The 27,149-nt window shown below is 39.4% G+C and overlaps 1 protein-coding gene across 2 annotated transcripts; it reads left to right on the top strand.

Annotated features, from left to right (window-relative positions):
• Positions 1-638: 638 nt before the first annotated feature.
• On the top strand, positions 639-17,624 carry kctd5b (potassium channel tetramerization domain containing 5b). Of its 2 annotated transcripts, XM_079805734.1 has the most exons (7): positions 690-1,057; positions 11,960-12,068; positions 12,157-12,248; positions 12,452-12,547; positions 12,680-12,790; positions 14,435-14,560; positions 16,948-17,624. In XM_079805734.1, exons 1-7 carry the CDS (start codon positions 854-856, stop codon positions 16,975-16,977), a joined length of 768 nt encoding a protein of 255 aa, XP_079661860.1. In that variant the 5' UTR covers positions 690-853; the 3' UTR covers positions 16,978-17,624. The 2 variants fall into 2 exon arrangements, with proteins under 2 accessions (XP_079661861.1, XP_079661860.1); XM_079805735.1 differs by lacking the exon at positions 12,680-12,790 and having other exon boundaries at positions 639-1,057.
• The last annotated feature ends 9,525 nt before the right edge of the window (positions 17,625-27,149 follow it).

Genomic DNA, 27,149 nt, shown 5'->3' with positions numbered 1-27,149 from the left:
CAAGTCAGATTCAAAAGTAGCAGATCAATCAGACCCACTGATTACAAACGTGAGATCGTTCACTTCATAAAACCAGTATCTGAATCTGTCGCCCTCTAGTGAACTCATGGAATCTCACATTTGTTCCGTCTAAAATAAACGGGCTTTTATAGCCTCAACCTATAAACCTATTTTTTAGAATCACATGCATCATGTCATGACCAATAAAGATTGTATTACAAATGTAATACACTGTTCAGATAAGCTGCTCTATATCTTTTCGAATAGTGTTAAGAGATCCGATTATTTGGATAGAATCGGTTCGTTTGGAAACTTCGGACGTTTAATTTTTAACCGATTCACGATAAGGTATTCTCCGCGCGGCATTTTGCGTCAATTTTGTTGTAAAATATCACATTTTTTAAATACTATTAGCACCCATAAATTACTTTTAAAAGTTGTATATTGTTAGAAAATGTCTAATCCTTTTAATAATGTTAATATTATACAATAATATAATTTTAATAATGTTGATGGTCATATTATTTAGTCTCAGTATTATTATTGATATTGTTCCGTCTAACGATTTTACTGGTAAACAAAGTCTTTTACAGATGAGTGATCCCAAAAACGCTTCGGTCGAATCACTCAAAAGTATCGGTTCAAAAGAATGATTCCTTTTCGAAACACTATAAATTCAGAGTGGATTTAGATATCGGGGAAAAAAACGACACAAGCCATGTCTTTTCTCTGTCTTGCGCCTAAAAACAAAACTGAGGGGTGTTTCTCGGCGCGTCAGTGCGGCGCGCTCTAAACTTGGTTCACTGGAGAGGCGCGCGGCCGCGCTTCATTTCAGCAGAACAGCGAGCGCAGGATGGCCGAGAGTCACGGCGAGATCAGCGGCCACGACTGTCGGCGCGCGGCTCCAGCTCAGACCTTCAACCACAGATCCTCCAAGTGGGTCCGTCTGAACGTCGGCGGCACGTATTTTCTGACCACCAGACAGACTCTCTGCCGGGACCCCAAATCGTTCCTGTTCCGACTGTGCCAAGCGGAGCCAGACCTCGACTCTGATAAGGTAACCACAATTTGATTTATTTCATTTAGAGATCATTTTGAGATAAATAACTTAGCATCCAAGACAGACCATTTATTTATTTAGTTCATTTATAAGTTATTTATTAAGAAAGAAGTAGGTTAGAGAGTGCAGAAGTCTGTAAAATGATACTCTTTAATACGCAATACCGTTATATTGACATTATTTCATTGAATTGCAAAAACAATTAAGGCCTATTCAAACAGACCCATTATTGTAACCTTAAAAGTGCACATATTGAAATAAAAATCTAAACCATGTGGGGAAAAAACACAGAAATGATTGCATCTTAAAATTTGACATCAAGCATGCACACATGCTCAGTTTTTAAATTATTCACCAGACAAAAGATCTATTTCTGCTCCGTTTTGAGGAGATGCATTAAAATGGGTCATGCAGCTGTTATTTCACTTCATAAAGGCTTATATTGTTGTATGGAGTTATTTGTATTGTTTCTATGGTAATTTGGGGGTTGTCCAGATGGCTGTTTTTGTCTAGAGTTGTTTTCCTGTCGGATGGACTCGAACAAACACACTTTTACCGTCCGCCCCACCCCTCCTCTCCCGGTCCCAGAACAAGGTCTCTACTGTTCTTCCCCACGAGTGTTCATGGCTGGGCAGATTGTGGCACCCTGGGGTGGCCATGTCGATGACATCATCAGCACATCTGCCCCAGTTTTGCCTTGTAATCCGGACACAATCCCGCTTATGACACCTGAGCTGTATCAGAGATCAGGGTGGAAGTTTACATTACATGGGTCAGATCAGTGTCGAATGCAAGCTGGGGGTTTCAAGTGAAGGGCAACACTATTAGAAAGTCATTTTAATTGTCTGTAAAAATATTTTGTCTGATAACCCCCAAAAAACGGTGCATTACAGCTGGTTATTGGTTTTATTTCTAAATAAAATTAGGAGCCTAGTATTATTTAATATGACTGAATCAAGTTTTTCAGTGTAAAATAAAAGTGGTGCTAAAGTAAAAACATTTCATCCAACCACTTTATTATTATATTTTTATTATAGAATTTATTATTATTTATCACACACTGGCTGGTGAGCAAAAAAGTTAAAGGGGCACTTAAGCGCTGGGAAGATGAATGTGTATTTAAACTGGGTCATTTATGTAGTAGAAATGTGAAATTATTTTTGAATTTGGTTCCTTCTAGACTGAGAAAAGACAGACATTTTATTTTTGTCTCATGTGGATGAAAGACAACAACTCCCAGAATGCACTTGCTTCGCTGCTCACCGAGGCCACTCCCAAAGCCATGGCTATTGGTTATCACTTGCCCGTTCAGTTGGAGAATAGACACTACAATTAAAAACTGAATGTGTCTTTTCAATAAAGTGTGAGTGAGCCGAACGAAAGTCACGTCACAGACGCAGCAGGAGTCAGATTTCATTCATCACGAGAGAAGAGCTGAGCAGAGCTGAGGTAAGCGCGGCTGTCATTCTCGGCACATGTCCAGTCTGGCGCGTTATCAGATTGCATATGGAAGCTTAACTTTCATAGGAATTCATTGAAAAGTTGAAAGACTCACTTTGCTCTGCACCGCTCCGTTATGAATGCCCGATCCGAGCGGCCGTGTGCATTTACATTCTGTGAGTGAGATCCCTCATGTTGAGGTTGATAACATGCGGAACTGGCTCCTGTAGTCTCTATAGCCTCTGGCCAAAAATCATTTTTTCCAGAAATAAAATGCATAATTATCTCATCTCAGGGGGATATGAGAGGGAAAAGTACCATACTTCGAATATACTACCGGGTTTCTACTGATACAAAGCTTAATGCTAAATCACTGAAGATACCCTTTAAAGGTCCCCTTCTTCACGATTCCATTGTTCAAACTTTAGTTAGTGTGTAATGTTGCTGTTAGAGCATAAATAATACCTGTAAAATTATAAAGCTCAAAGTTCAAAGCCAAGCGAGATATTTTATTTAACAGAAGTTCCCTTTCAAAGCCTACAGCGAACGGCTGGCTTGGACTACATCCTGGTACTTCCTTCTTTAATTACGTCAGTAGAGCAGTAGAACAGACTAACCTCCGCCCACAAAGAAACGTGAAAAAGGGGGCGCGGTCTTGTTGCTGTCCCACGTGGAGAAGAAGAGGACGTCGCGTGGAGAAAAGGAACTGCTGCGTTGAGTGTGTTTATCGCCATGTCATCGAGACGCTGTTATTTTCATCCAGGAGTCAAATCACCTTTGTTTGGCTTTCCCAGGGACGCTGTAGAGATTATTGAACGCATACATCTCTCCGTTAAGAGGCGTGACCTTTCCAACGTGCACTAAACTGCTGTCAAATTACAACACAGGAACCGCTTTCACGTGCGCTAAACTGTGGTCGAATCACAGCACAGGAACCGCTGGCACAATCAGAACTCGTTACGTATTTCTGAAGGAGGGACTTCATAGAACGAGGAAATCACCAGCCGTTTTTAGGACAGTGGAAACAGCGGTACACAGATAAGTAAATTGTGTGAAAAATACTGTGTTTTTTTACACGCGAAACATGAACACATGTTATATTGCACACTGTAAACACAATCAAAGCTTCAAAAAAACACGAAGAACGGGACCTTTAAGAAAAAAAAAAAGGAAAACTGATATAACCTATAAACCTGTATAACCTCCTGATATCCAGAGAGAATTATAAGTAAACCATTTCTAGTTTGATTCCTTGGAAACAGTGTAAGCACAGACTGTTTCAAAACATTGCTGTTTATTCTCTCAACCAATTGCATGAGTTTGGGGGCGGAGCTATATATTTGTGTGTGGCACTTGCTGCGTTCATGCCATGTGGTAATTACTGTAACTACTCTGACTTGTAAAAAGCATTTACATTTACATGATCACAGAACTTGTAATTACAAAGTTAGACTCGACTTTTACCAAGTGAACACTGCAGATGTATTTTGGAGTTAATAGAGCAAGAGAAACGTTTAAAGGGATAGTTCACTTAAAAAAGAAAATTCTGTCATAATTTACTCACCCTCATGTCATTCCAAACCCGTGAGACTTGTTCATCTTCAGAACACAAATGAAGATCTTTTTGATGAAATCTGAGAGCTTTCTGTATCTCCATTGACAGTGTATGCAACTACAACTTTGATGCTTCAAAAAGTTCATAAACCGCATTGGTTCTCTCAAACGTACACGAGAATGAACCTCACTGGTTCTTGCTGAAGCTCAAACGTGCTGTGTAACATGAGAATGAACCTCATTGGTTCTTGCTGAAGCTCAAACGTGCTGCGTAACATGAGAATGAACCTCATTGGTTCTTGCTGAAGCTCAAACGTGCTGCGTAACATGAGAATGAACCTCATTGGTTCTTGCTGAATCTCAAACGTGCTGCGTAACACGAGAATGAACCTCATTGGTTCTTGCTGAATCTCAAACGTGTTGCGTAACACTAGATTGAACCTCATTGGTTCTTGCTGAATCTCAAACGTGTTGTGTAACATGAGAATGAACCTCATTGGTTCTTGCTGAATCTCAAATGTGTTGCGTAACACTAGATTGAACCTCATTGGTTCTTGCTGAAGCTCAAACGTGTTGCGTAACACGAGAATGAACCTCATTGGTTCTTGCTGAATCTCAAATGTGTTGCGTAACACTAGATTGAACCTCATTGGTTCTTGCTGAAGCTCAAACGTGTTGCGTAACACGAGAATGAACCTCATTGGTTCTTGCTGAAGCTCAAACGTGCTGTGTAACATGAGAATGAACCTCATTGGTTCTTGCTGAATCTCAAACGTGTTGCGTAACACTAGATTGAACCTCATTGGTTCTTGCTGAATCTCAAACGTGCTGCGTAACACGAGAATGAACCTCATTGGTTCTTGCTGAAGCTCAAACGTGTTGCGTAACACGAGAATGAACCTCATTGGTTCTTGCTGAATCTCAAACGTGCTGTGTAACATGAGAATGAACCTCATTGGTTCTTGCTGAAGCTCAAACGTGTTGCGTAACACTAGATTGAACCTCATTGGTTCTTGCTGAATCTCAAACGTGCTGCGTAACACGAGAATGAACCTCATTGGTTCTTGCTGAAGCTCAAACGTGCTGCGTAACACGAGAATGAACCTCATTGGTTCTTGCTGAAGCTCAAACGTGCTGCGTAACACGAGAATGAACCTCATTGGTTCTTGCTGAAGCTCAAACGTGTTGCGTAACATGAGAATGAACCTCATTGGTTCTTGCTGAAGCTCAAACGTGCTGCGTAACATGAGAATGAACCTCATTGGTTCTTGCTGAAGCTCTAACGTGCTGCGTAACACGAGAATGAACCTCATTGGTTCTTGCTGAAGCTCAAACGTGCTGCGTAACATGAGAATGAACCTCATTGGTTCTTGAGGAAGCTCAAACGTGCTGCGTAACACAAGAATGAACCTCAAGATTCAAGAGTTTTATTTGTCACATACACAGTTATATACACAATATACAACTGGCAGTTAAATGTAAACAGGTCCGCTCCATGGACAGTGCAAATAACAGTTACAAGAAATTAAAATAGAAATAGAATAAAATTAGAATAAAAAGTATTAACATAAGTAGAATTATAAATAAATCAAGTAAAAGATAAAAATAGGAAATAAGATAAAAATAAAAATATAAAAATTAAAATATAAAAATATAAAAAATAAGTGGATATGATAAGTGAGCAACTGTAGACTTAGAAATAAGTGGTTAACATAAATATATATATATGTATATATAAAGAAGTATAATGTGCAAGGTTTATTACAGGTTGTTACGCAGTAACAATAGGAAAGTAAAGTGCAGTGCAATGGCAGTATGTGGATGTTAATGTTTAAACTGGATGTTTATGTGTGTGCGGGGGTGAAGTGAAGTCACGTGACTGAGTTCAGGAGTCTGATGGCCTGGGGGAAGAAACTCCTCCTGAGTCTTTCAGTCTTTGCCATCAGGCTACGGAAGCGCTTACCAGATGGCAGCAGGGTGAAGTGAGAGTTTGCAGGGTGATTTATGTCTCTGATGATTTTAGTAGCTCTACCTCTGCAGCGTTTGGTGTAGATGTCCTGCAGAGACGGGAGAGCTGAGCCTGAGATGCGCTCGGATAAGCGCACCACTCTTTGCAGGGCTTTGGAATCGTGACTGGTGCTGTTCCCGTACCACGCTGTGATGCACTGAGTCAGGACACTTTCTATCGCCCCTCGATAGAAAGTTTTCAGGATGGCTGGTGAAACCCTGAATTTCCTCAGCTGGCGCAGGTGGTACAGTCTTTGCCTGGCTTTTTTCACCTGTGTCTGGATGTGTGTAGTCCAGGTCAGATCCTCGGAGATGTTCACACCCAGGTATTTGAAGCTGCTCACTCTCTCTACCGGTGTCCCGCTGATCATGAGAGGGGAGTATGACCGATGCTGTCTCTTCCTGAAGTCCACAATCAGTTCTTTGGTCTTGTTAACATTCAGAGAGAGACAGTTGTCCTGGCACCATGATGTCAGTTGCTCCACTTCGTCCAAGTATGCCGTCTCATTGTTGTTGGAGATGAGACCCAGTACAACAGTATCATCAGCAAACTTGATGATAGAGGTGGAGCTGTGTGTGGACAAACAGTCATGGGTGTAGAGAGAGTAGAGCAGGGGACTCAGCACACAGCCCTGTGGAGCTCCAACACTCAGGGTGATGGAGGTGGAGGTGAACTGGCCTACTCTCACCGCCTGGGGTCTGCCAGTGAGGAAATCTTCAATCCAGAGGCAGAGAGAAGAATTCAGGCCTAGATCCAGGAGTTTGTGTGTTAGCTTAATGGGAACTATGGTGTTAAAGGCTGAGCTATAGTCAATAAATAGCAGCCTGACATAGTTCCCACTTTTGCTGTCGATGTGAGTGAGGCAGGAGTGAAGGACGTGAGAGATGGCATCTTCAGTTGATCTATTGGGACGATAGGCAAACTGAAGAGGGTCCAAAGTGTCAGGAATGGAGGAGCAAATGTTGTTTTTAATGAGTCTCTCAAAGACCTTCATGACTAAAGATGTGAGAGCCACTGGACGATAGTCATTTAGGCAAGAGGGTTTACTGATCTTAGGTACAGGGATGATGGAGGATCGTTTGAAGGAGGTGGGGACAACAGATGTAGCAAGGGACTCGTTAAATATGGATGTAAAGAGCCCTGCGAGCTGATCAGCACAGGACCGCAGAACACGACCTGAAATACCATCCGGCCCAGCAGCTTTCCTGACATCCACACGTTTGAGTGCCCTCCGAACCTCGTCCTCCGAGACAGAGATCACGTGACCGTTGCTGCTCTGAGGGACTCTCTCTGACGCGTCACTCGCCGGAGTCGCGCTGCCGCGATTACCATCAAAGCGAGCGTAGAAAGAGTTTAACTCGTTCACCAGCAACGGATCAGCTCTCACCTCTGCAGAGGATTTAGTTCCAAAAGCACAGATGGACCTCAGTCCCTGCCACATCCGCCGGGAGTCGTTGAGTTGGAAATGAGATTCCACTCGGTCTTTATAGCGGAGTTTTGCGGCTTTAACGGCGCGCCGGAGGGCGTAACATGAAGCTTTGTACTCCCTCATATCCCCCGTTAGGAGACCGGCATTGTAAGCGGTAGTGCGCGAGTTTACTGCAGTGCGGATTGAACTGTCCACCCACGGTTTCTGATTAGGGAAGGACGTTATAGTTATTGTTTGTGTGGCTTGCTCTGTCAGTGTGTTGATAAAGCAGAGCGCCACTTCTGTGAACTCGCTGACGTCTTCAGAACTCGCGCGGAACATGTCCCAGTCGACGTCATCAAGAGCTGCCTGTAGCGTGATCTCTGAATGGGATGACCAGCGTTTGACTTCCCTCCTCACCGGGGGCTCTTGAACGAGCCTTTGTTTATATTCCGGTGTGAGGAAAATGGCGGCATGGTCCGATTTGCCAAAAGCTGGCTGTGAACGAGCTTTGTAGGCGTTCTTAAACGGAGAGTAGCAATGATCCAGTGTGTTTGGTCAAGTCAAACGAACATGCTTGAGCTTCCGTTTACCAAAACTGTTGATGAATGTTTATATGTGAATAAAGGCCTAAATTGAAGTTTCTCTTCAGAAAAAATGGACTAAACCACTCAATTCATATGGATTTTCTTTACACGCTTCCTCTTTAAATCTTATCATATAGTTGAAGTGCTCACTTAAATTAGATATTCTGACTGTAACAAATAAAAGACTTAATTTCTGCCATTTGAACATCAGCGTTCGGGTTCTCGCAGCTCCGGCTGTCTCACCTCCTCTCATCTCTCAAATCTCAGACGGTAATCTCAAAATAACCCTAATCCAGAATAATCCTGCTCTCTAGGGGCTTTAACCCTGTAAAGAGCAGGAGTCTCTAAGGCTCTGGGAAATCACTCCACGCTGTTTGTGCCCCAGATTTTATAAAAGGCTGGTTTCAGCCTCACACACTGTTCCAGGTCTATTTTGCATCTGGAAGCGTCCTGGTTAAAGCTTGAACGGAATATTGTGCGCGGGTGTGAGTGTGAGTGCATAACGTACGTTTATTTTTTTATGAATGTGGCCTGCATGCCATCAAAAACAGATGCCGAGTCCCACACGCACACTTACACGCGCACCGCTCATTAATGTTTAAACTCACTCTCCTCTAATGGATCTCTTCTCTCTCAGTGTTCGCTGCTTGCACGCAAAGTAAAGTAAAAACAAGCTGTTTTTGTAATAATGAACCTCATTATTTTCCGTTGTACACATTTTCTGTTGTCAAAATTCTGATGATCGATAAAAACATTGACAGCCAATCAGAACCCATCCTGCTGTAACAAGCTCGAGCCTTTAAAGTGACTTAGAATAAACAGAACGACATCATCCGCTGGTGTGGATTATCATGGAAGCTTGTTTTCTCCACTGAATAAAACATTTAAAAAGATATTTCTGACTTTATATCTCACAATTCTGACTTTATATCTCACGCAATTCTGACTTTATATCTCGCAATTCTGACTTTACATTTCTCACAATTCTGACTTTATATATCTCGCAATTCTGACTCTCACGCAATTCTGACTTTATATCTTGCAATTCTGAATTTATATCTCGCAATTCTGACTTTATATCTCACGCAATTCTGACTTTATATCTCACGCAATTCTGACTTTATATCTCACGCAATTCTGACTTTACATTTCTCACAATTCTGACTTTATATATCTCGCAATTCTGACTCTCACGCAATTCTGACTTTATATCTTGCAATTCTGAATTTATATCTCGCAATTCTGACTTTATATCTCACGCAATTCTGACTTTATATCTCACGCAATTCTGACTTTATATCTCACGCAATTCTGACTTTATATCTTGCAATTCTGACTTTATATCTCGCAAATCTGACTTTATATCTCACGCAATTCTGACTTTATATCTCACGCAATTCTGACTTTATATCTCGCAAATCTGACTTTATATCTCACGCAATTCTGACTTTATATCTTGCAAATCTGACTTTATATCTCACGCAATTCTGACTTTATATCTCACGCAAATCTGACTTTATATCTTGCAAATCTGACTTTATATCTAGCAATTCTGACTATATCTCACGCAATTCTGACTGTATATCTCGCAATTCTGACTTTACATTTCTCACAATTCTGACTTTATATATCTCGCAATTCTGACTCTCTCACGCAATTCTGACTTTATATCTTGCAAATCTGACTTTATATCTAGCAATTCTGACTTTATATCTCGCAATTCTGACTATATCTCACGCAATTCTGACTGTATATCTCGCAATTCTGACTTTACATTTCTCACAATTCTGACTTTATATATCTCGCAATTCTGACTCTCTCACGCAATTCTGACTTTATATCTTGCAATTCTGACTTTATATCTCGCAATTCTGAATTTATATCTCGCAATTCTGACTTTATATCTCACGCAATTCTGACTTTATATCTCGCAATTCTGACTTTATATCTCACGCAATTCTGACTTTATATCTCACGCAAATCTGACTTTATATCTCACGCAATTCTGACTTTATATCTCGCAATTCTGACTTTATATCTCACGCAATTCTGACTTTATATCTCGCAATTCTGACTTTATATCTCACGCAATTCTGACTTTATATCTCGCAATTCTGACTTTATATCTCTCGCAATTCTGACTTTATATCTCTCGCAATTCTGACTTTATATCTCTCGCAATTCTGACTCTCTCACGCAATTCTGACTTTATATCTTGCAATTCTGACTTTATATCTCGCAATTCTGAATTTATATCTCGCAATTCTGACTTTATATCTCACGCAATTCTGACTTTATATCTCGCAATTCTGACTTTATATCTCACGCAATTCTGACTTTATATCTCACGCAAATCTGACTTTATATCTCACGCAATTCTGACTTTATATCTCGCAATTCTGACTTTATATCTCACGCAATTCTGACTTTATATCTCACGCAATTCTGACTTTATATCTCGCAATTCTGACTTTATATCTCACGCAATTCTGACTTTATATCTCGCAATTCTGACTTTATATCTCACGCAATTCTGACTTTATATCTCGCAAATCTGACTTTATATCTCGCAATTCTGACTTTATATCTCACGCAATTCTGACTTTATATCTCGCAAATCTGACTTTATATCTCGCAATTCTGATTTTATAACTCACGCAATTCTGACTTTATATCAAGCAATTCTGACTTCGTTTCTCACACAATTCTGACTTTATATCAAGCAATTCTGACTTCATTTCTCACACAATTCTGATTTTATATCAAGCAATTCTGACTTCATTTCTCACACAATTCTGATTTTATATCAAGCAATTCTAACTTAATTTCTCACACAATTCTGATTTTATAACAAGCAATTCTAACTTCATTTCTCACGCAATTCTGACTTTATATCTCGCAATTCTGACTTTATATCTCACGCAATTCTGACTTTATATCTCGCAATTCTGACTTTATATCTCTCGCAATTCTGACTTTATATCTCTCGCAATTCTGACTTTATATCTCTCGCAATTCTGACTCTCTCACGCAATTCTGACTTTATATCTTGCAATTCTGACTTTATATCTCGCAATTCTGAATTTATATCTCGCAATTCTGACTTTATATCTCACGCAATTCTGACTTTATATCTCGCAATTCTGACTTTATATCTCACGCAATTCTGACTTTATATCTCACGCAAATCTGACTTTATATCTCACGCAATTCTGACTTTATATCTCGCAATTCTGACTTTATATCTCACGCAATTCTGACTTTATATCTCACGCAATTCTGACTTTATATCTCGCAATTCTGACTTTATATCTCACGCAATTCTGACTTTATATCTCGCAATTCTGACTTTATATCTCACGCAATTCTGACTTTATATCTCGCAAATCTGACTTTATATCTCGCAATTCTGACTTTATATCTCACGCAATTCTGACTTTATATCTCGCAAATCTGACTTTATATCTCGCAATTCTGATTTTATAACTCACGCAATTCTGACTTTATATCAAGCAATTCTGACTTCGTTTCTCACACAATTCTGACTTTATATCAAGCAATTCTGACTTCATTTCTCACACAATTCTGATTTTATATCAAGCAATTCTGACTTCATTTCTCACACAATTCTGATTTTATATCAAGCAATTCTAACTTAATTTCTCACACAATTCTGATTTTATAACAAGCAATTCTAACTTCATTTCTCACGCAATTCTGACTTTATATCAAGCAATTGATATGGAGGGGGGGGGGGGGTGTTTAAGCACATTGCTATGTGGTTGCTAGGGTATTCTGGATGATTGCCAGGGCACTGCTAGGCTACTCTGGTGTGGGTGTTTGCAGGACGTCGCAATGTGGTTGCTGACATTTCTTTCTCTGTCCTTTCCTTTATACTGTAGGATGAGACAGGGGCATATTTGATTGACAGGGATCCCATGTATTTCGGGCCTGTACTGAATTATCTGAGACATGGAAAGTTGGTCCTCAACAAGAACCTGACGGAGGAAGGTACGACACACGTGAGCCGTCAAAATGACACGATCGAGACTGTGATTGTTGCTCTGTAACGTTCATTCTATTTGCATGTGTATCTCAGGAGCTCTTGAAGAGGCGGAGTTCTACAACATCACATCATTAATAAAACTCATCAAAGAACAGATCAGTGAAAGAGAAGCTAAGACGACGCACGTAAGGGAGCTGGAACACACACAATTCACTAGAAATGATATAGTTTTTTAATAAAGTTATGAAGTTTCATTCTGGCAGTATGCAAATCCATATGTGCCTTCAGGCGTATATTTAAATGAAATTAATTTACATTTACGTAAATGGCGTTTTCTTTATTTACATGTAAATGAAGAACAGATGTTTGACATGTTTTCCGTCTTCAGACGCCAGTCAAGCATGTTTACCGAGTGCTGCAGTGTCAAGAGGAAGAACTTACGCAGATGGTCTCAACCATGTCAGACGGATGGAAGTTTGAGCAGGTAAATCATCAAACCTGGCATTAGTTCATCTGATCGTTCCAGCTCCACAACAATCAGAATCGCTCCCGCCGGTTCAGCTGAACTGCGGTGTGTGATGCAGGCCCTGCCTTACGCTCTGATTGGTTGTTGCAGCTTGTCAGTGTAGGTTATGGGCGGGCCCAGAAGTCAGAGTTTTTCCTGATTGTGTCTCGGGAGGTGAAGGGGGAGAAGTCAAGCCAAACTCACCCCGCCCACAGTGGAGAGGTGTGTCCAACAATCCCCTGTCCTCCCACTAACCACTGCATGTTGCAGTTTTGGTTTTCATTGCAATGGTCACATTGAATGTGGTTGTCCGGCATGTGACTGCATGGATGTCGGTGCTTTCGTTCTGCATGTTTATGTTTTTAACAGCTGACGAATCTAATGCATTCCCGAGCATGTTGAGTATTTAAGTGCACCATGTTGTATTTTAATTTAAGGCAAGACACCCCTGGTGAATAGGGTAAAAAAATGTTACGGATATCAACATACTTCCCCAAGAGATTGATTATTTTAAGAACTGCAAGTATGCATTATATGTCTAATGATCTAATTTGCATACACATTGGAATACATTGGATAAAGCCTGGTTCTGAATTTGTGCAGTGTGTACATTTTAGCGGCATCTAGTGGTGAGGTTGTGAATTGCAATCACCCTCCGCTCACCCCTACCTTTCGAAGCACATAGAGAAGCTACGGTGGCTGACACAGGACAAAGATAATGACGTCGGAGAGAGCAGAGAGTGACTAGCGCTCTGTAGAGAAGTTTGTCCGTTTAGGGCCACCGTAGAAACATGACTGTGCAAAATGGCAGCTTCACTGTAAGGGGACCCGCAGTGTGTGTAGATAGAAATGGCTCATTCAAAGGTAATAAAACATAACGGTTCATTATGTAAGGTCTTTATACACCACTGAAAACATAGTTATGTATATTATATTGAATGTCAGTCAATAGATCCTCATAAATACTACACACTGCACACACTGCTTTTCAAAGTGTTTTTGATTTAAAATCAGGTTTAAATTTTGAAAATAAGAAGAAAAAGCAATTATTGTGACGTCAAATCGATGAAAATAAAGATGTTGTATAAAGATGAAATAACTTTCTACATGTTAATGAAATCTTCCTAATATTTTTAGATTAATGTTCAAGGTTTTTACAGAGGGTTCTCTTTTTATCACTCCATAAATCAAGAAATAGTCTGAAAAAAATAAATTTGCCCTCTTTTTAAGACTAAAATATTATATTAAATCAGTCAAATGATATATAAAACTAACCCCTCTGTTTTTTCAAAAACGAATTTTTAGAAAACAGCCTTTTAAAAAGATGTATTGATATCTATATATGCAAATATAATAGTGCAATAAAAGAGACATTTAAGTCTATTTTGCATGTTTTCTTTCCACTATTCTGAAACAACTCTCAGAATTGACCAGTGCTTGAACAAACAACGTTTTTGCCAGTAGTGTCTTGCCTTAAAATGATTATTCATCCAAAAATGTCAATTCTGTCATCATTTTCTCACCCTCGTGTTGTTCCAAACCTGTACTTTATATCTTTATATATTGCGCTGAACATTCACGGATGCTGTCAAGCTCCAAAAAAAAAAGCATAATTAAAGTGTGATATAAGTGAAAATCACAAATTGTAGGTAATATTTAAAAGTTTAAAAGACACCAAATTGTCACCTGCATTTGAATATAAGCAAGTCTCAAAAACGAGATTTGCGAGTTACGTTTTCAGTGACTCATCGTGACATAGTTTGCATTTTTGGGTGGACTGTTGCTTTAATCATTTATTAAATGAGAAGAGTTGCTCATCTCTGTCTGTTCCTCTCCATTTCTGTCTCTTGTTCATGTTTTATGTAGTTGGTCAGTATCGGCTCCTCCTATAACTATGGTAGCGAGGATCAGGCGGAGTTCTTGTGTGTTGTTTCTAAGGAACTGCACAACCAGTCATATAGCAGCAGCAGCCAGCCCAGTGAGAAAGCCAAGGTAAGCAGCATGTGTGTGTGTGTGTGTTTGACTGCGTTCCAAATGGATTACAAGCATACGGCTCGCTCCACTTCACGCAGTATACACTGAATACCGCCTAAAAATAGTGTGTGAAACAGTACGTTGCTGTTATGATGACCTTATTACATTTGGTCACATGAGCACATTATGTTTATGTTGAATTCTGTGCGAGTCATTATTTTGGAGATAAAATGTATTTATTTTATAGTTATTTTGCATTTCTAAAAAATCTATTAGTGTGTAAAAAAAATTTATTTTCATTTTAACATTTATAAATGTTGCATGAATTGCTTATAAGCATCATTTTGGAAATATTTTTGTATTTCTAATTAAATTGTTTTTCATTTATAATTCATAATTTTGTGTATAAAGTTAAAAACTGTGACTCATAATACTTCTGGTTCATTTCAAGAGAAATCGGAAAATCATGTCAATCACGTTGCATTGTGGGATACAAAATAATCAAGCAGTGTGCCCTATAAGGTTGCACATCATCCAGGTATCCCATCATGCATACAGAAAATGTACAAACTATGCACACACTATACATAGTAATATTTTAAGGAAGAGTCAAAACAGATATTATTTTTTGGTTTATTATGCACATTAGTATACACTATCATTCAAAAGTTTGGGGTCAGCTAGACTTGTAATACTTTTATTTAGCAAAGTCATGATCAAAAGTGACAGTAAAGACATTTATAATAAATATATTAGGGCTGGGCAAATTAACGCGTTAACGCTGGCGATTATTTTGTTCAGCTTAACGCATTAAAAATATTTAACCCAGATAACGCAGCGTCCGTTTTTATATCCATTTTTGCTTAGCGTTACATGATCACGCTCCTATTCATGTAAATGCTTCCAAGCGCGACAAGATACAAGAGAGCGCGCTGTATGCCAGTGTCCTGTCTGTGTGTGTGTGTGTCAGTGTCTGTGTGTGTGTGTGTGTGTGTGTGTGTGTGTGTGTGTGTGTGTGTGTGTGTGTGTGTGTGTGTGTGTGTCAGTGTCCAGTCTGTGTGGATGCGACTCATGTCAGCTAATCAAGGGACACTGACACACACACACACACACACACACACACACACACACACACACACACACTCGACGCTTAGATAGACTCGCGTCAGTTTCCTGCTCACATCGAGTTCTCTTTTGCTCTTGAACAAACAATAACACAGAAGATTTTGAGTATTCTCATATTAGGAGTCTTAAATTAGTTAAATAACGTCTTAAATTAACTTAAAGAGTTGTGAGGAAATGAGATGCGCGGGACCGCGCGTGAGATCCGCGGTTGTTCTTAAAGCGACAGGAGCACTGATGATGCCTGTCATTAATGTTCATCACAGAACAACGGGAACAGAGAAAATTGTAGCTTTAATGATGATTCATCTATATTTCATTTATTATTTATACAGTTAAGGAAGGTTTGATAACTATTACATTTCTGTATATATATAACAGGGAAGGCCATGGGTAAATATAACATTTATTATTTTGGGTTTATGTAAAGATTGTTTTAAGTTCACTTAAATTAAAAGTTGTTTTTAAAAGCCTAACGTCCACTAGAGGTCGCCTGTTCAAAACAAAGGCGTAGTTTGATGACGCCACGTTTGAGCGCAGAATCTTGGGACATGTGGTCTTCACCTCACAGCCGGTGGAAAAGAATCGGGATAGGACTCAGGTAGAAATCATGTTCATGGATGCGATTATTAACGTTACTGTAGTGTGAAGCAGAAGCAGGACCGAGTGTTGTGGAGCTGAGGAACCGCTGGAGCGATTGAAGAGCGGGACTGTTATTATGGCATAGTTGCCGGCGGGACTTTTATTATGACACGGTCGCCGGCGCCACTTCCTTTTTCCAGCACAGCCTGACTTTACAAAATACATTATACAAATAATTATGAAAATATATTAAAAAAATTAAAATAAAATTGTTTTTAATCTTCAATAGTAATCAGAAATGTTTTTATGTTTTTAGAGCAGCAAATCAGCATATTAGAATGATTTCTGAAGGATCATGTGACACCGAAGACTGGAATAATGATGCTGAAAATTCAGCTTTGATCACAGAAATAAATTACATTTTACAAGATATTACAATAGAAACACGCTCTTTTAAATGGTAATAATATTTCACAATTTTACTGATTTTACTGTATTTTTGATCAAATAAATGCAGCCTTGGTGAGCAGAAGAAAAATCTTACCGACCCCGAACTTTTGCACAGTAGTGTACATACTGTAATTCTTCAGAAGTGTTGTCCCACACAGAGGCGTTGTGTTCCAGGGTATTCGTGACAGTAGCTCAATGCAGATTAGAGATATTTTGTTGTATTATGTAAATCCTCTGCTCTTTTCCCTCAGATCCTACAGGAGCGCGGATCTAGAATATGATCATCTAGAGCTCCCGTGTTTTGGGGAATATCAGTCCTTTCTAGAACATGCCATGAGCTTGTTCTCTTCACGCGCACCGACAAACTGAAGCACGCAAGCCGCACGTGAAGAGCATGTCCACTTATGGTGCCTGGAATAAAAACTGGGATGCTTTGTTTTTGATCTACATGGATTCGGACACTGATTCTGATTGTCTGGTCCGGATCTGAAGAACTGGACCAAATCTCAGGGATCAAAAAGAAATGGTCACGTCACTCTGAATCACTGTCCACCTGGTACAATCACTCTATAGTTTTTATTGCACTACTGCTATTATTATATCAAATATTTCAGAGGTATCAGTAAATATGTCCTTGCTGTTTAGAAATGTGTTAGTATATTTTTATTACTGGCTGGACTTTTCTGTCTGACAGGATAAGGGACACCTTGCACATTTTTATAAATGGACAAACACTATTATATATCCTGTAAGTTAACAATAGATGCATTTGTATATCATTTTTGAAAATGCTAAACACATTTTTGTGTTTTGGTAAGTAGTAATATTTAAACCTGTACTGCAAAATCTCATATCACTATAAAATCCAAGTAGATGAATGTAGCACACATTCAAACACTTTTAAGAGATAAATGCATTTTTAACAAGTAGTTATGTGTCTGTGTGCTTCTTACTGCCGTTTTGGAGAAAGCAAGTTATTAGGGACAGTGTTGTTAAAACTAGAATTGTTAAAAAAAATATTTTTTGGTAATTAAAATCCAATCAATTTAACCCTCATCCTTCCCTTGGGTCATTTTGACCCGCAACTAATTAAAAAAAAAATAATTAAGTGTTCATCAGAGTGGTCCAAGACCCTAGGACTTTTTGTTGTTTTCGAATGCACAATTTTTTTACTGGATTCGAGGAGTTTTGTGGTTGAAATGTAAAAAAGTAACAAATCCTTCCCTCACGGGGGTCAATTTGACCCCCATAGGAATGAATGGAATGTGAGGAATGCTTCAGCACACATAGAAAAGCCTAAAAAAAGCTTTACCAAAAAATTATTTTATAATGTCTACATGTGTATCTGGATGGACACTACATCCATATTTTTTTTTTTACAGTCTATGATCTGAATGCATACTGAAGAGAAGCTGACTTTAGGACCCAGCAGAACAGCTCATGTGCTTCATATAGAGCTATAAGGCCGTCTAGTGGCAAGAGACTGTAAAAAATATGGACGTAGTGTCCGTGACGTCACTAATAGGATTCTGATGAGCAGTTTTGAAGGGTAAAGTCGGGACGAGCTGGCCGTCGCCATCTTGGCATCGCTTCACTGCGCGTCACTCCAGGATAACAGTAAATGGGCAAAGAGGCGGGACGTGGGCGGAGCTGAAGTGACGCGATGACTAACAGACAGCAGATAAACGGCAATCCACCTGTCACTCGAAGTGGCCATGCCCTTAATTATGCAGAACTTTAAGGCTTTATATAATGTAAACGAATCCTCCTCCTCACAGTTGTCATGAACAAAATTAGCCGTATAGACCAAAACCACAATTTGTACCAGACTGTAAACATGTTTTAATCTGCTGTAAAGTTGGGCATTTTAACATGAGCTCAATGAGATTCTGCTCCTTCTGGAGCCTGTCCCTAGTGGCCAGTCGATGAATTGCAGTTTATGTCACTTCCGTATTGGCTTCGAGAGAAACTGCGGGAGGTTGCCGCTTGGGCTAAAGTCATAAAATATCATGTTATATTATTTTTTTCCACAAGAGGTCAGCAAAGACAACCAATGTGAGATATTTTGAGCTGAATTAACAGGGTTATGTATGAAATTAGATTAGATTAGATTAGATTCAACTTTATTGTCATTACACAAGTACAAGTACAAGGCAACGAAATGCAGTTTAGGTCTAACCAGAAGTGCAATAGCAGCAAGTGCAGGATATATACAATGGTTGCGTAAGTGCAGGGCATAAAAATGTTCTGAATATATATAAATATGTATAAGTAGAGAGATGGTTATTACTATAAGTAGAACTGAATTTACAGATGAATATATACAGTGAATAAATATACAGATGTCTATTACTATAAACAGAATTTACAGGTGAATATGTACTATGAATAAATATACAGATGGCTATTACTATAAACAGAATTTACAGGTGACTATGTACTATGAATAAATATACAGACGGTTATTACTTGAACAGAATTTTACAGTTAGAGGTATACAATAATATGTTAGGCTAATATGAGGAATATAGCAGTGGATTAAGTTAGTACAATAAATTATGGACAGAGCTATCCGAAAGAAAGTGTAAAAGTGCAGTGGAAAGTGGTTGCATATTCCAGTTAGAAGTACGGTGCAAAATGCAAATGTAAACATTGTTACTGTAAATACAGTCGGCAGTGCAGATGAGCATTATCCAGTTACGGTGTGGTAGTGCAGAATGCATAAGTAAACAGTTGTTACTGTAATAAACAGTCAGTAGTGCAAATAACAAAGTGAAGGCAGATGTGAGGTAGGAGAGTTATCAGTTTATGAGGGAAGTGGATCAACGGGGGTTTGAGTTCAATAAAGAGACAGCTCTGGGGAAAAAACTGTTCTTTAGTCTGCTGGTCCTGGTCCGGAGGATCCTGAAACGCCTGCCGGAGGGCAGGAGAGAAAACAGTCTGTGGGCTGGGTGAGAGGAGTCCTTGAGGATGCTGCGAGCTCGATGCAGGCAGCGTTTCCTCTGGATGTGTTCGATGGCAGGCAGTGGAGTCCCTGTGATGCGCTGGGCAGTTTTCACCACCCGCTGCAGTGCCTTGCGCTCCGCAACAGAGCAGCTCCCATACCACACTGCCACACAGTTGGTCAGGATGCTTTCTATTGCGCAGCGGTAGAAGTTCACCAGGATAGCCGAGGAGAGCTGATTCTTCCTCAGTGTCCTCAGGAAGAAGAGGCGCTGGTGAGCCTTCTTGACCAGGCTGGAGGTGTTGGTCGTCCACGACATGTCCGCCGAGATGTGGATCCCCAGGAACTTGAAACTGGAGACACGTTCAACAGCCATTCCATTGATGTGGATGGTGTCGTGTGTGCCTCTTGACTCCTTCCTGAAGTCCACGATGAGCTCCTTCGTTTTGGTGGTGTTGAGGAGCAGGTTATTATCAGCGCACCATGTGGCCAGGTGCTGGATCTCTTCCCTGTAGGCAGTCTCATCGTTGTTGCTGATGAGACCAATCACCGTAGTGTCGTCCGCAAACTTGACGATGGAATTAGTTCCATACACAGGCTTGCAGTCGGAGGTGAAGAGGGAGTAGAGAAACGGACTTAGCACACAGCCCTGTGGTACACCAGTGTTGAGTGTGATGGATGTGGAGCAGGTGGATCCTGATCGAACATTCTGGGGTCTGTCAGTTAGGAAGTCCAAAATCCAGTTACACATTGAAGTGTTGATGCCCAGGTCTCCAAGTTTGGCAATTAACTTGGATGGGATGACAGTGTTGAATGCTGAGCTGAAGTCAACAAACAGCATGCGTGCATAAGTGTTTTTACTGTCCAGATGGGTGAGCACAGAGTGCAGTGCCATGGAAACGGCATCCTCTGTGCTCCTATTGCTGCGGTAGGCAAACTGGTGTGAGTCCAATGTGGATGGTAGAGAGTCTTTTAGGTGTTCCAGGACCAGCCGCTCAAAGCACTTCATAATGATGGGTGTGAGTGCTACAGGGCGGTAGTCATTAGGGCACCTCGGGCTGGAGTGTTTCGGCACTGGCACAATGGAAGTGCGTTTAAAGCATGATGGTACAGCTGCTTGGGCGAGAGACAGGTTGAAAATGTCTGTAAAAACCCCAGCGAGCTGCTCCGCACATGCCCTGAGCACACGTCCAGGGATGTTGTCTGGTCCAGCAGCCTTGTGCGCGCTGATCCGGCTCAGTGCCTTGCAGACATCTGTGGTGGAGAGTGTGATTGGTGGGTGGTCAGCTGAGGGTTTGAGCTTGGTGGCAGTTTCTCTGTTGTCTCTTTCAAAACGAGCATAAAAGTAATTTAGCTCATTCAGGAAGTTGACATCAGTGGCTGCGGGGGTGGAGTGGGGGGGTTTGTAGTCACTGATGGCCTGGATGCCCTGCCACATGCGTCGAGGGTCAGAGTTGGAAAAGTGACCCTCAATCTTAAGCTTGTAGCAGTGCTTGGCCTTTTTGATGCCCCTCTTCAGGTTTGCCCTGGATGCGCTGTAGGCTTGTGCATCTCCTGATCTGAAGGCAGTATTGCGTGACTTCAGCAGGAGTCGTACTTCCCTGTTCATCCAAGGCTTCTGATTTGGGTATGTGGTGATCTGTTTCTGGGTTGTAACACTGTCGATGGTGGTATTGATATGATCCAATACTGAGGAGGTGTAGGAGTCAATGTCCGTGTGAGCGCCACTGGTGGCTTGAGAAGCAAACATACTCCAGTCTGTGTTTAGAAACCTTTCCTGGAGTGTGGAGTCTGCCCCCGCAGGCCACACCTTGATGGTTTTCATTGATGGCTTCACGCGGTTGATGAGGGGTGAATATTTGGGTCTGAGAAACAAAGAGAGGTGGTCTGACTGTCCCAGGTGGGGGAGGGGTGTCGCAACGTAGGCTCCGGCCATGTTTGTGTAGACATGGTCTAAGGTTTTGTTTCCTCTGGTGTGGCAGGAAACATGCTGGTGAAACTTGGGTAGCACTGACTTTAAGTTTGAGTGATTAAAGTCACCTGCAACAATAAACGCAGCTTCCGGGTGATCAGTCTGTTGTTTACTGATGGCTGCGTGAAGTTCTTTCATAGCAAGCTTGGCATCAGCATCGGGTGGAATATAAGCTGCTGTGATAATAGTGGAGGTGAACTCCCGCGGTAGATAAAACGGTCTACATTTAACCATGAGAAACTCCAGGTTAGCTGAACAATGACTCCCAACAATAGCAGAGTTTGTGCACCAAGCTTTGTTAATATAAATGCACAATCCACCCCCTCTGCTCTTCCCAGAGCCATCTAATGTTCTATCCGCCCGGAGTGTGTGGCGTCCCGCTAGCTCGATAGCGGTGTCCGGTATTCCGCTGTTTAACCAGGTTTCCGTGAATATTAGGACGTTACAGTTCAAAAGTTTCTTACTGTGTGTGATGCTGAGTCGAATCTCCTCCATTTTGTTCACTAGCGACCGTACATTGGCAAGGAAAATGCTGGGTAAAGAGAGCCGATGAGGAGTAAGCGTTAGCTTAGCACGCGTTCCTCCACGTCTCCCTCGCCTTTGTTTACGATCACGCCGCCGTCTGCGTGCACTTCCGCCCGGCCGGGTAGAGTGCAGAGTCACCGGTGTCTTAGCGATCTCAGGAAGGAGTTGTAGATTGTCCATAAAACTGTCGGAAATTCGCAAACCAATATCCAAAAGCTCAGCGCGGGTGTACGATGTAAAGGCACAACTGTTCTGTGCGAACAGACCCGAGAAGAACAGGAAAAATACCGCAAAATTGCAGAATCTGGAGAGACGCTGAGCCTCGCGATCTACTCGCGCCGCCATCTTGGTCAGTCAAAAAGAGAGAAATTGTGAGTTATTTTGAATTTAAGTTGAAAGAATGTGCTTAAATTACTATTTATTTATTATATATTGATAATATTTAAAAGTAAATATAATGTAAAAAAAAAGCTCAACAAAAAACAACAAAAAAACACAAAAATGTTGCCTTGCTAACTAATACTAGAACTGAAATAAAAAATAAATTAAAGCTAAATACATTTTAAAAAAATTACAGAAGCATATATAGCATAGTGAAAACTGAAAATATAAAATTAAAAACTAACTCAAAATATTAACAAAAACTATATTATATAAATAATGCTATAATAACATGCTTTGGGGATTGCAATATATTTACTTATATAACACGTTTCCTCCCATTTAAGCTATTACACATTAATCAGGCTCACTGAATTTTTCTCTATGCTGAAAGGTCAATTTCTCCGTTTTAATGTGTGAAGTGAAATCATACAAATGAATTGAGCCAGATCCTTTAAATTCATGTTTCTCAAAGTACAAATTAACTTCCTTCCATTGCAGGGTTAGTTAACTAAAACTAATATATATATATATATATATATATATATATATATATATATATATATATATATATATATATATATATATATATATATATAATATGGAATAAAAATAAAAAAATACAAAAAAACATTTTATTTCTCATTTTCATTGTTTAAAGGGTTAGTTCACCCAAAAATGAAAATTCTGTCATTAATTACTTACCCTCATGTCGTTCGACACCCGTCAGACCTTCGTTCATCTTCAGAACACAAATGAAGATATTTTAGTTGAAATCCGATGGCTCGGAAAGTCCTCCATTGGCACAATGCACGGTTCACTCTCAAGACCTATAAAAGGTACTAAAGACGTCGTTACAAAGTCCATCTCACTACCGTGGTTCTACAATAACTTTATAAAGCGGCGAGAATAGTTTTTGTGCGCAAAAAAAAACGAATCATCATTCGACTCACTGATTCATAACGCTTCGAAGCTTCATGAAGTCGTTATTTAGGGGTTTTTTTGCGCACAAAAACTATTCTCGTCGCTTTATAAAGTTATTGTAGAACCACTGTAGTGAGATGGACTTTGTAATGACGTCTTTAGTACCTTTTATGGGTCTTGAGAGTGAACCGTGCATTGTGCCAATGGAGGCCTTTCCGAGCCATCAGATTTCAACTAAAATATCTTTATTTGTGTTCCGAAGATGAACGGAGGTCTGACGGGTGTCGAACGACATGAGGGTCAGTAATTAATGACAGAATTTTCATTTTTGGGTGAACTAACCCTTTAACTTGATGTAGGCTAGGGTTGCACGCACGGTATACCAGTACTCAACAGTGATGCGCGGGTTGATCCAAAATGAGCGGGTGCCCGCGGTTACGAGTCATCCAAAAATATTTTTAATGATATTCGGGTCACGGTCGGTCGGATCGTCAATAAATCCTTATTTACCTTTTGAATGCTGAGCTTTATTAACTTTTGAATAAATGCTGACGCGGGACAAAATGCCCGATTTCCCAAAACGTTGAACTGAGCAATGCCATTGTACCATTTTAATAGGCTACTTTTAAACGCATTTAAAGTCAGTTTTATGTATTTTCTGAGAGGGGGCGGGATTTTTGTTGGGAAAGTCGGGGGAGAGACGCACACTTCGATTAGACTGGATAAACACATGCAGCATCTTAATTGTTAAGAAAATTAAACGAAATAAATGAATAAATCAAGCCTGTATTACATAAGCTATATCATACAGCATTCAGAAAAATAACAGTTTGCGCTCCTAAGGGCTTTCACACTTTTCCAAATGTTTTCCAAATGTGGGCTGATGAATTCTTCAAGCCGGGTCGAAACATAAACATCGCGTTCATCAATAATATGCATCTGGAGCTGAAATGGAAAATGATGGGCCGCCTCAAGAACTTCCTGCTCTCGCCGCTGAACCTCTGAGCACACCACGCCAGGGCCTGAAACATTTTCTCAATGGCCCAATGAGCTACGATGAGCATTTACTACTTTTAAAAAATGCGGGTCAGGAAGCGGGTCGGGTACAATATTTTCTTCTTTTTTTTTTGCGGTCCGAGTTGCGGGCGGGTTAGTTGAAAACGTCGGTCGGGTGCGGGTTGTTTATACATTGACCCGCGCATCACTGGTACTCAATCACGTGCTGCCACCTACTGGGTCATTCCACGAAATCGGTGCCTTTTGTGTCCCCAAGAAATAATCAGACATAGAATTATTATAACAAAACATAAATTTGTGATTTAAAAACATAATTATACTATGTATTGTTTCCTCAATATTACATTCAATTAAAGTCAATTAAATATTATTTTAAGTAATTAAAATTGCTTCTAAGATGATAAGGGTAAGGTTTTTGCCATGTCCCTCGATATGATTGTTCTTTTTCAGCAGGACTTTTAATTTGCAAACTGAAGGCAAAATTATTCTAAAATCACATTTGCATATAGCTATAAGTATATTCTTATTGTTAAGCAGTGTTTGGGCATAAGTATACTTTTTTTTTTAACATATAAATCATTTTATCGTTGTCCCTTGATTCCATGTCATTCCTGTTACCCTCACCAAAAACCCCTTTAAAATAATTGTACATTCCAGTGACATAACTTCCAGGAAATTACATAATCTCTCATCATTATTCCAACAGTTAAAACACAAGTAATTTTCTCTCTCTCTTTTATAATGTTCTATTTTTGATGATTTATGAGGGTTGACTGAGGTGGGGACATCATGCAATGTCAAACCTGTTACCATTTTTAAAGTATAAATTAAAATTATTATTTATTTAACATAATGAAATCAATATCTACAAGTAATATCGCTTCAAAGTTTACACCATGTGCTTTTGTGGTATTGACTGTTAGCTAGCAGTTAGCAAATTAGCTTGAATTTGTCAAACCTGTTACCGTCAGCCCTGTTACTTTTCTAGTAACAGGTTGTGACATGTGGGTAACAGGGATGACATGACATGTGTCACCTAAGCCACACTGTTTTTAAAGTTTATCTGTGTAAAATGCAAACATTTTTAAATGTCATCCTGCGTGTATTATTGAGCTAATGCCTATATTATTCAGAGTGGGTGGTATATGAGGATCAGTTACATTTTTAGTTATAATTGTTGGTATTAGTATTAGTATTATTGGTAATTAAAGTATTAACTGTTTAAATAGTTTTAACATTTGTGTGATTTAAATTTTATTTTATATTTGCACTTTAATGCACTTTTTCAGATGATAGTAGTATGCCATTAAGTGCAGCAGAAAAACAAATGATATTGGAAGAATGTTTGTAACCAAGCAGATCTCACCCTCCATTGACTACCATAGTATTTTTTTCCTACTATGGTAGTCAATGGTAGTCAACATTTTAGATATCTTTGAAATGTAATGTGCTTCACTAATACAACTATGCCAAGTAAGTGCAAAAAATATAATGCAATTTAAAAAGTTTACAATATTATGTAAACAAATTTGTGCAGTGTATGCTGAAGAATGTGTGTCCTGTCATCCCTGTTACTCTGGTCAGTCCTGTTACCATGATGTCAATCCTGTTACCGCCATTAATTTCATAAAAAATATTAAAATTATATTTGAAATGGCCTTCCCAGTTTTTCCATTGTAAACCTATCAACATTGTATTTTGAACAAAGCCCTTCTTTTAATATCTCTCTTGTAAAAATATATATTTTTCTTAATTGGCATGTGATCATCCTCTAAAATTAGTAAATTCTTGGTCATCTGAATGACAAATATAAGATTGAAAAAAATTATCCAAAATTTGAAACAATCCAACTGAAAAGAGGGACTAAAATACTGCTCAAATACGTTAAAACTATTACATATTTCTAATTAAAACTATTGTATATAGTAACGCTTGTGTCTGTAACAGGGATGACAAAAATATCGAAACATGAGGTTGATAAATAGTCATAAAATAAAAAATTTCGTAGCCTGAGATGGCACAATAGAATTTATTGTCATTTTAAGCTGTCTTCATTTCATGGATATTTTTAAAACATAGATTAAACTTATTTTATATTTTAATTTTTCTAAGTTGAAAAGGCACCGATTTCGTGGAATGACCCTACTGTCGGTTTCATGCTCATGCTTTTATAGCCTATTTAAAACAGTAATCTCATTCGATCATTTATGCAGTTGCTCTGAGCTGCTTTAAACGGTCAGTGTACATTTCTAAATGTCACTTCATGCAGGCTCTACTTTGGCAGTGCTAAGGTGGATTTTGTTTACACTGATTATATTTGATTGGTAGCAATAGCCAGTCATTCATTCTCATTAATAAAGTATTCAGAGGAAAATCTTGTCTGTTTCCACTTACATCTACGTATTTATGAAAATGTGGTTATTTTCGTAGATTTGAATTATGAATGAACACAATATGTTATCATGATACTTCAGCTGGTATAGTGACACAGGCTACTAAAATAACAAATACTAAAACTGAAATAAAAATGTATAAAAACTATAGGCCTATAGAGATATTAAAAACAACTAGTATTTAACTAAAATTTAAACAGGAAAAAAAAAATATATATAGGCTATTTATATGTAATAGTATCTCAGTCATGTCTGGCAAGCGGATCATGGCATGATTTGATTAAGTTGATCACATCA

This window comes from Gobio gobio (assembly GCF_949357685.1).
Source record: "Gobio gobio genome assembly, chromosome: 23".
NCBI classification, from domain to species: Eukaryota; Metazoa; Chordata; class Actinopteri; order Cypriniformes; family Gobionidae; genus Gobio; species Gobio gobio.
The sequence above is the reverse complement of the archived record's forward strand: the minus strand, read 5'-3'. Positions and strand labels throughout refer to the sequence as shown.

Bases quoted from the DNA above. Each gene is read 5' to 3' on its own strand.
- kctd5b (XM_079805734.1), top strand. From the start codon at position 854: ATGGCCGAGAGTCACGGCGAGATCAGCGGCCACGACTGTCGGCGCGCG. The intron at 1,058-11,959 runs GTAACCACAATT...TTTATACTGTAG, and splicing joins CAGACCTCGACTCTGATAAG to GATGAGACAGGGGCATATTT. The intron at 12,069-12,156 runs GTACGACACACG...TGTGTATCTCAG, and splicing joins CAAGAACCTGACGGAGGAAG to GAGCTCTTGAAGAGGCGGAG.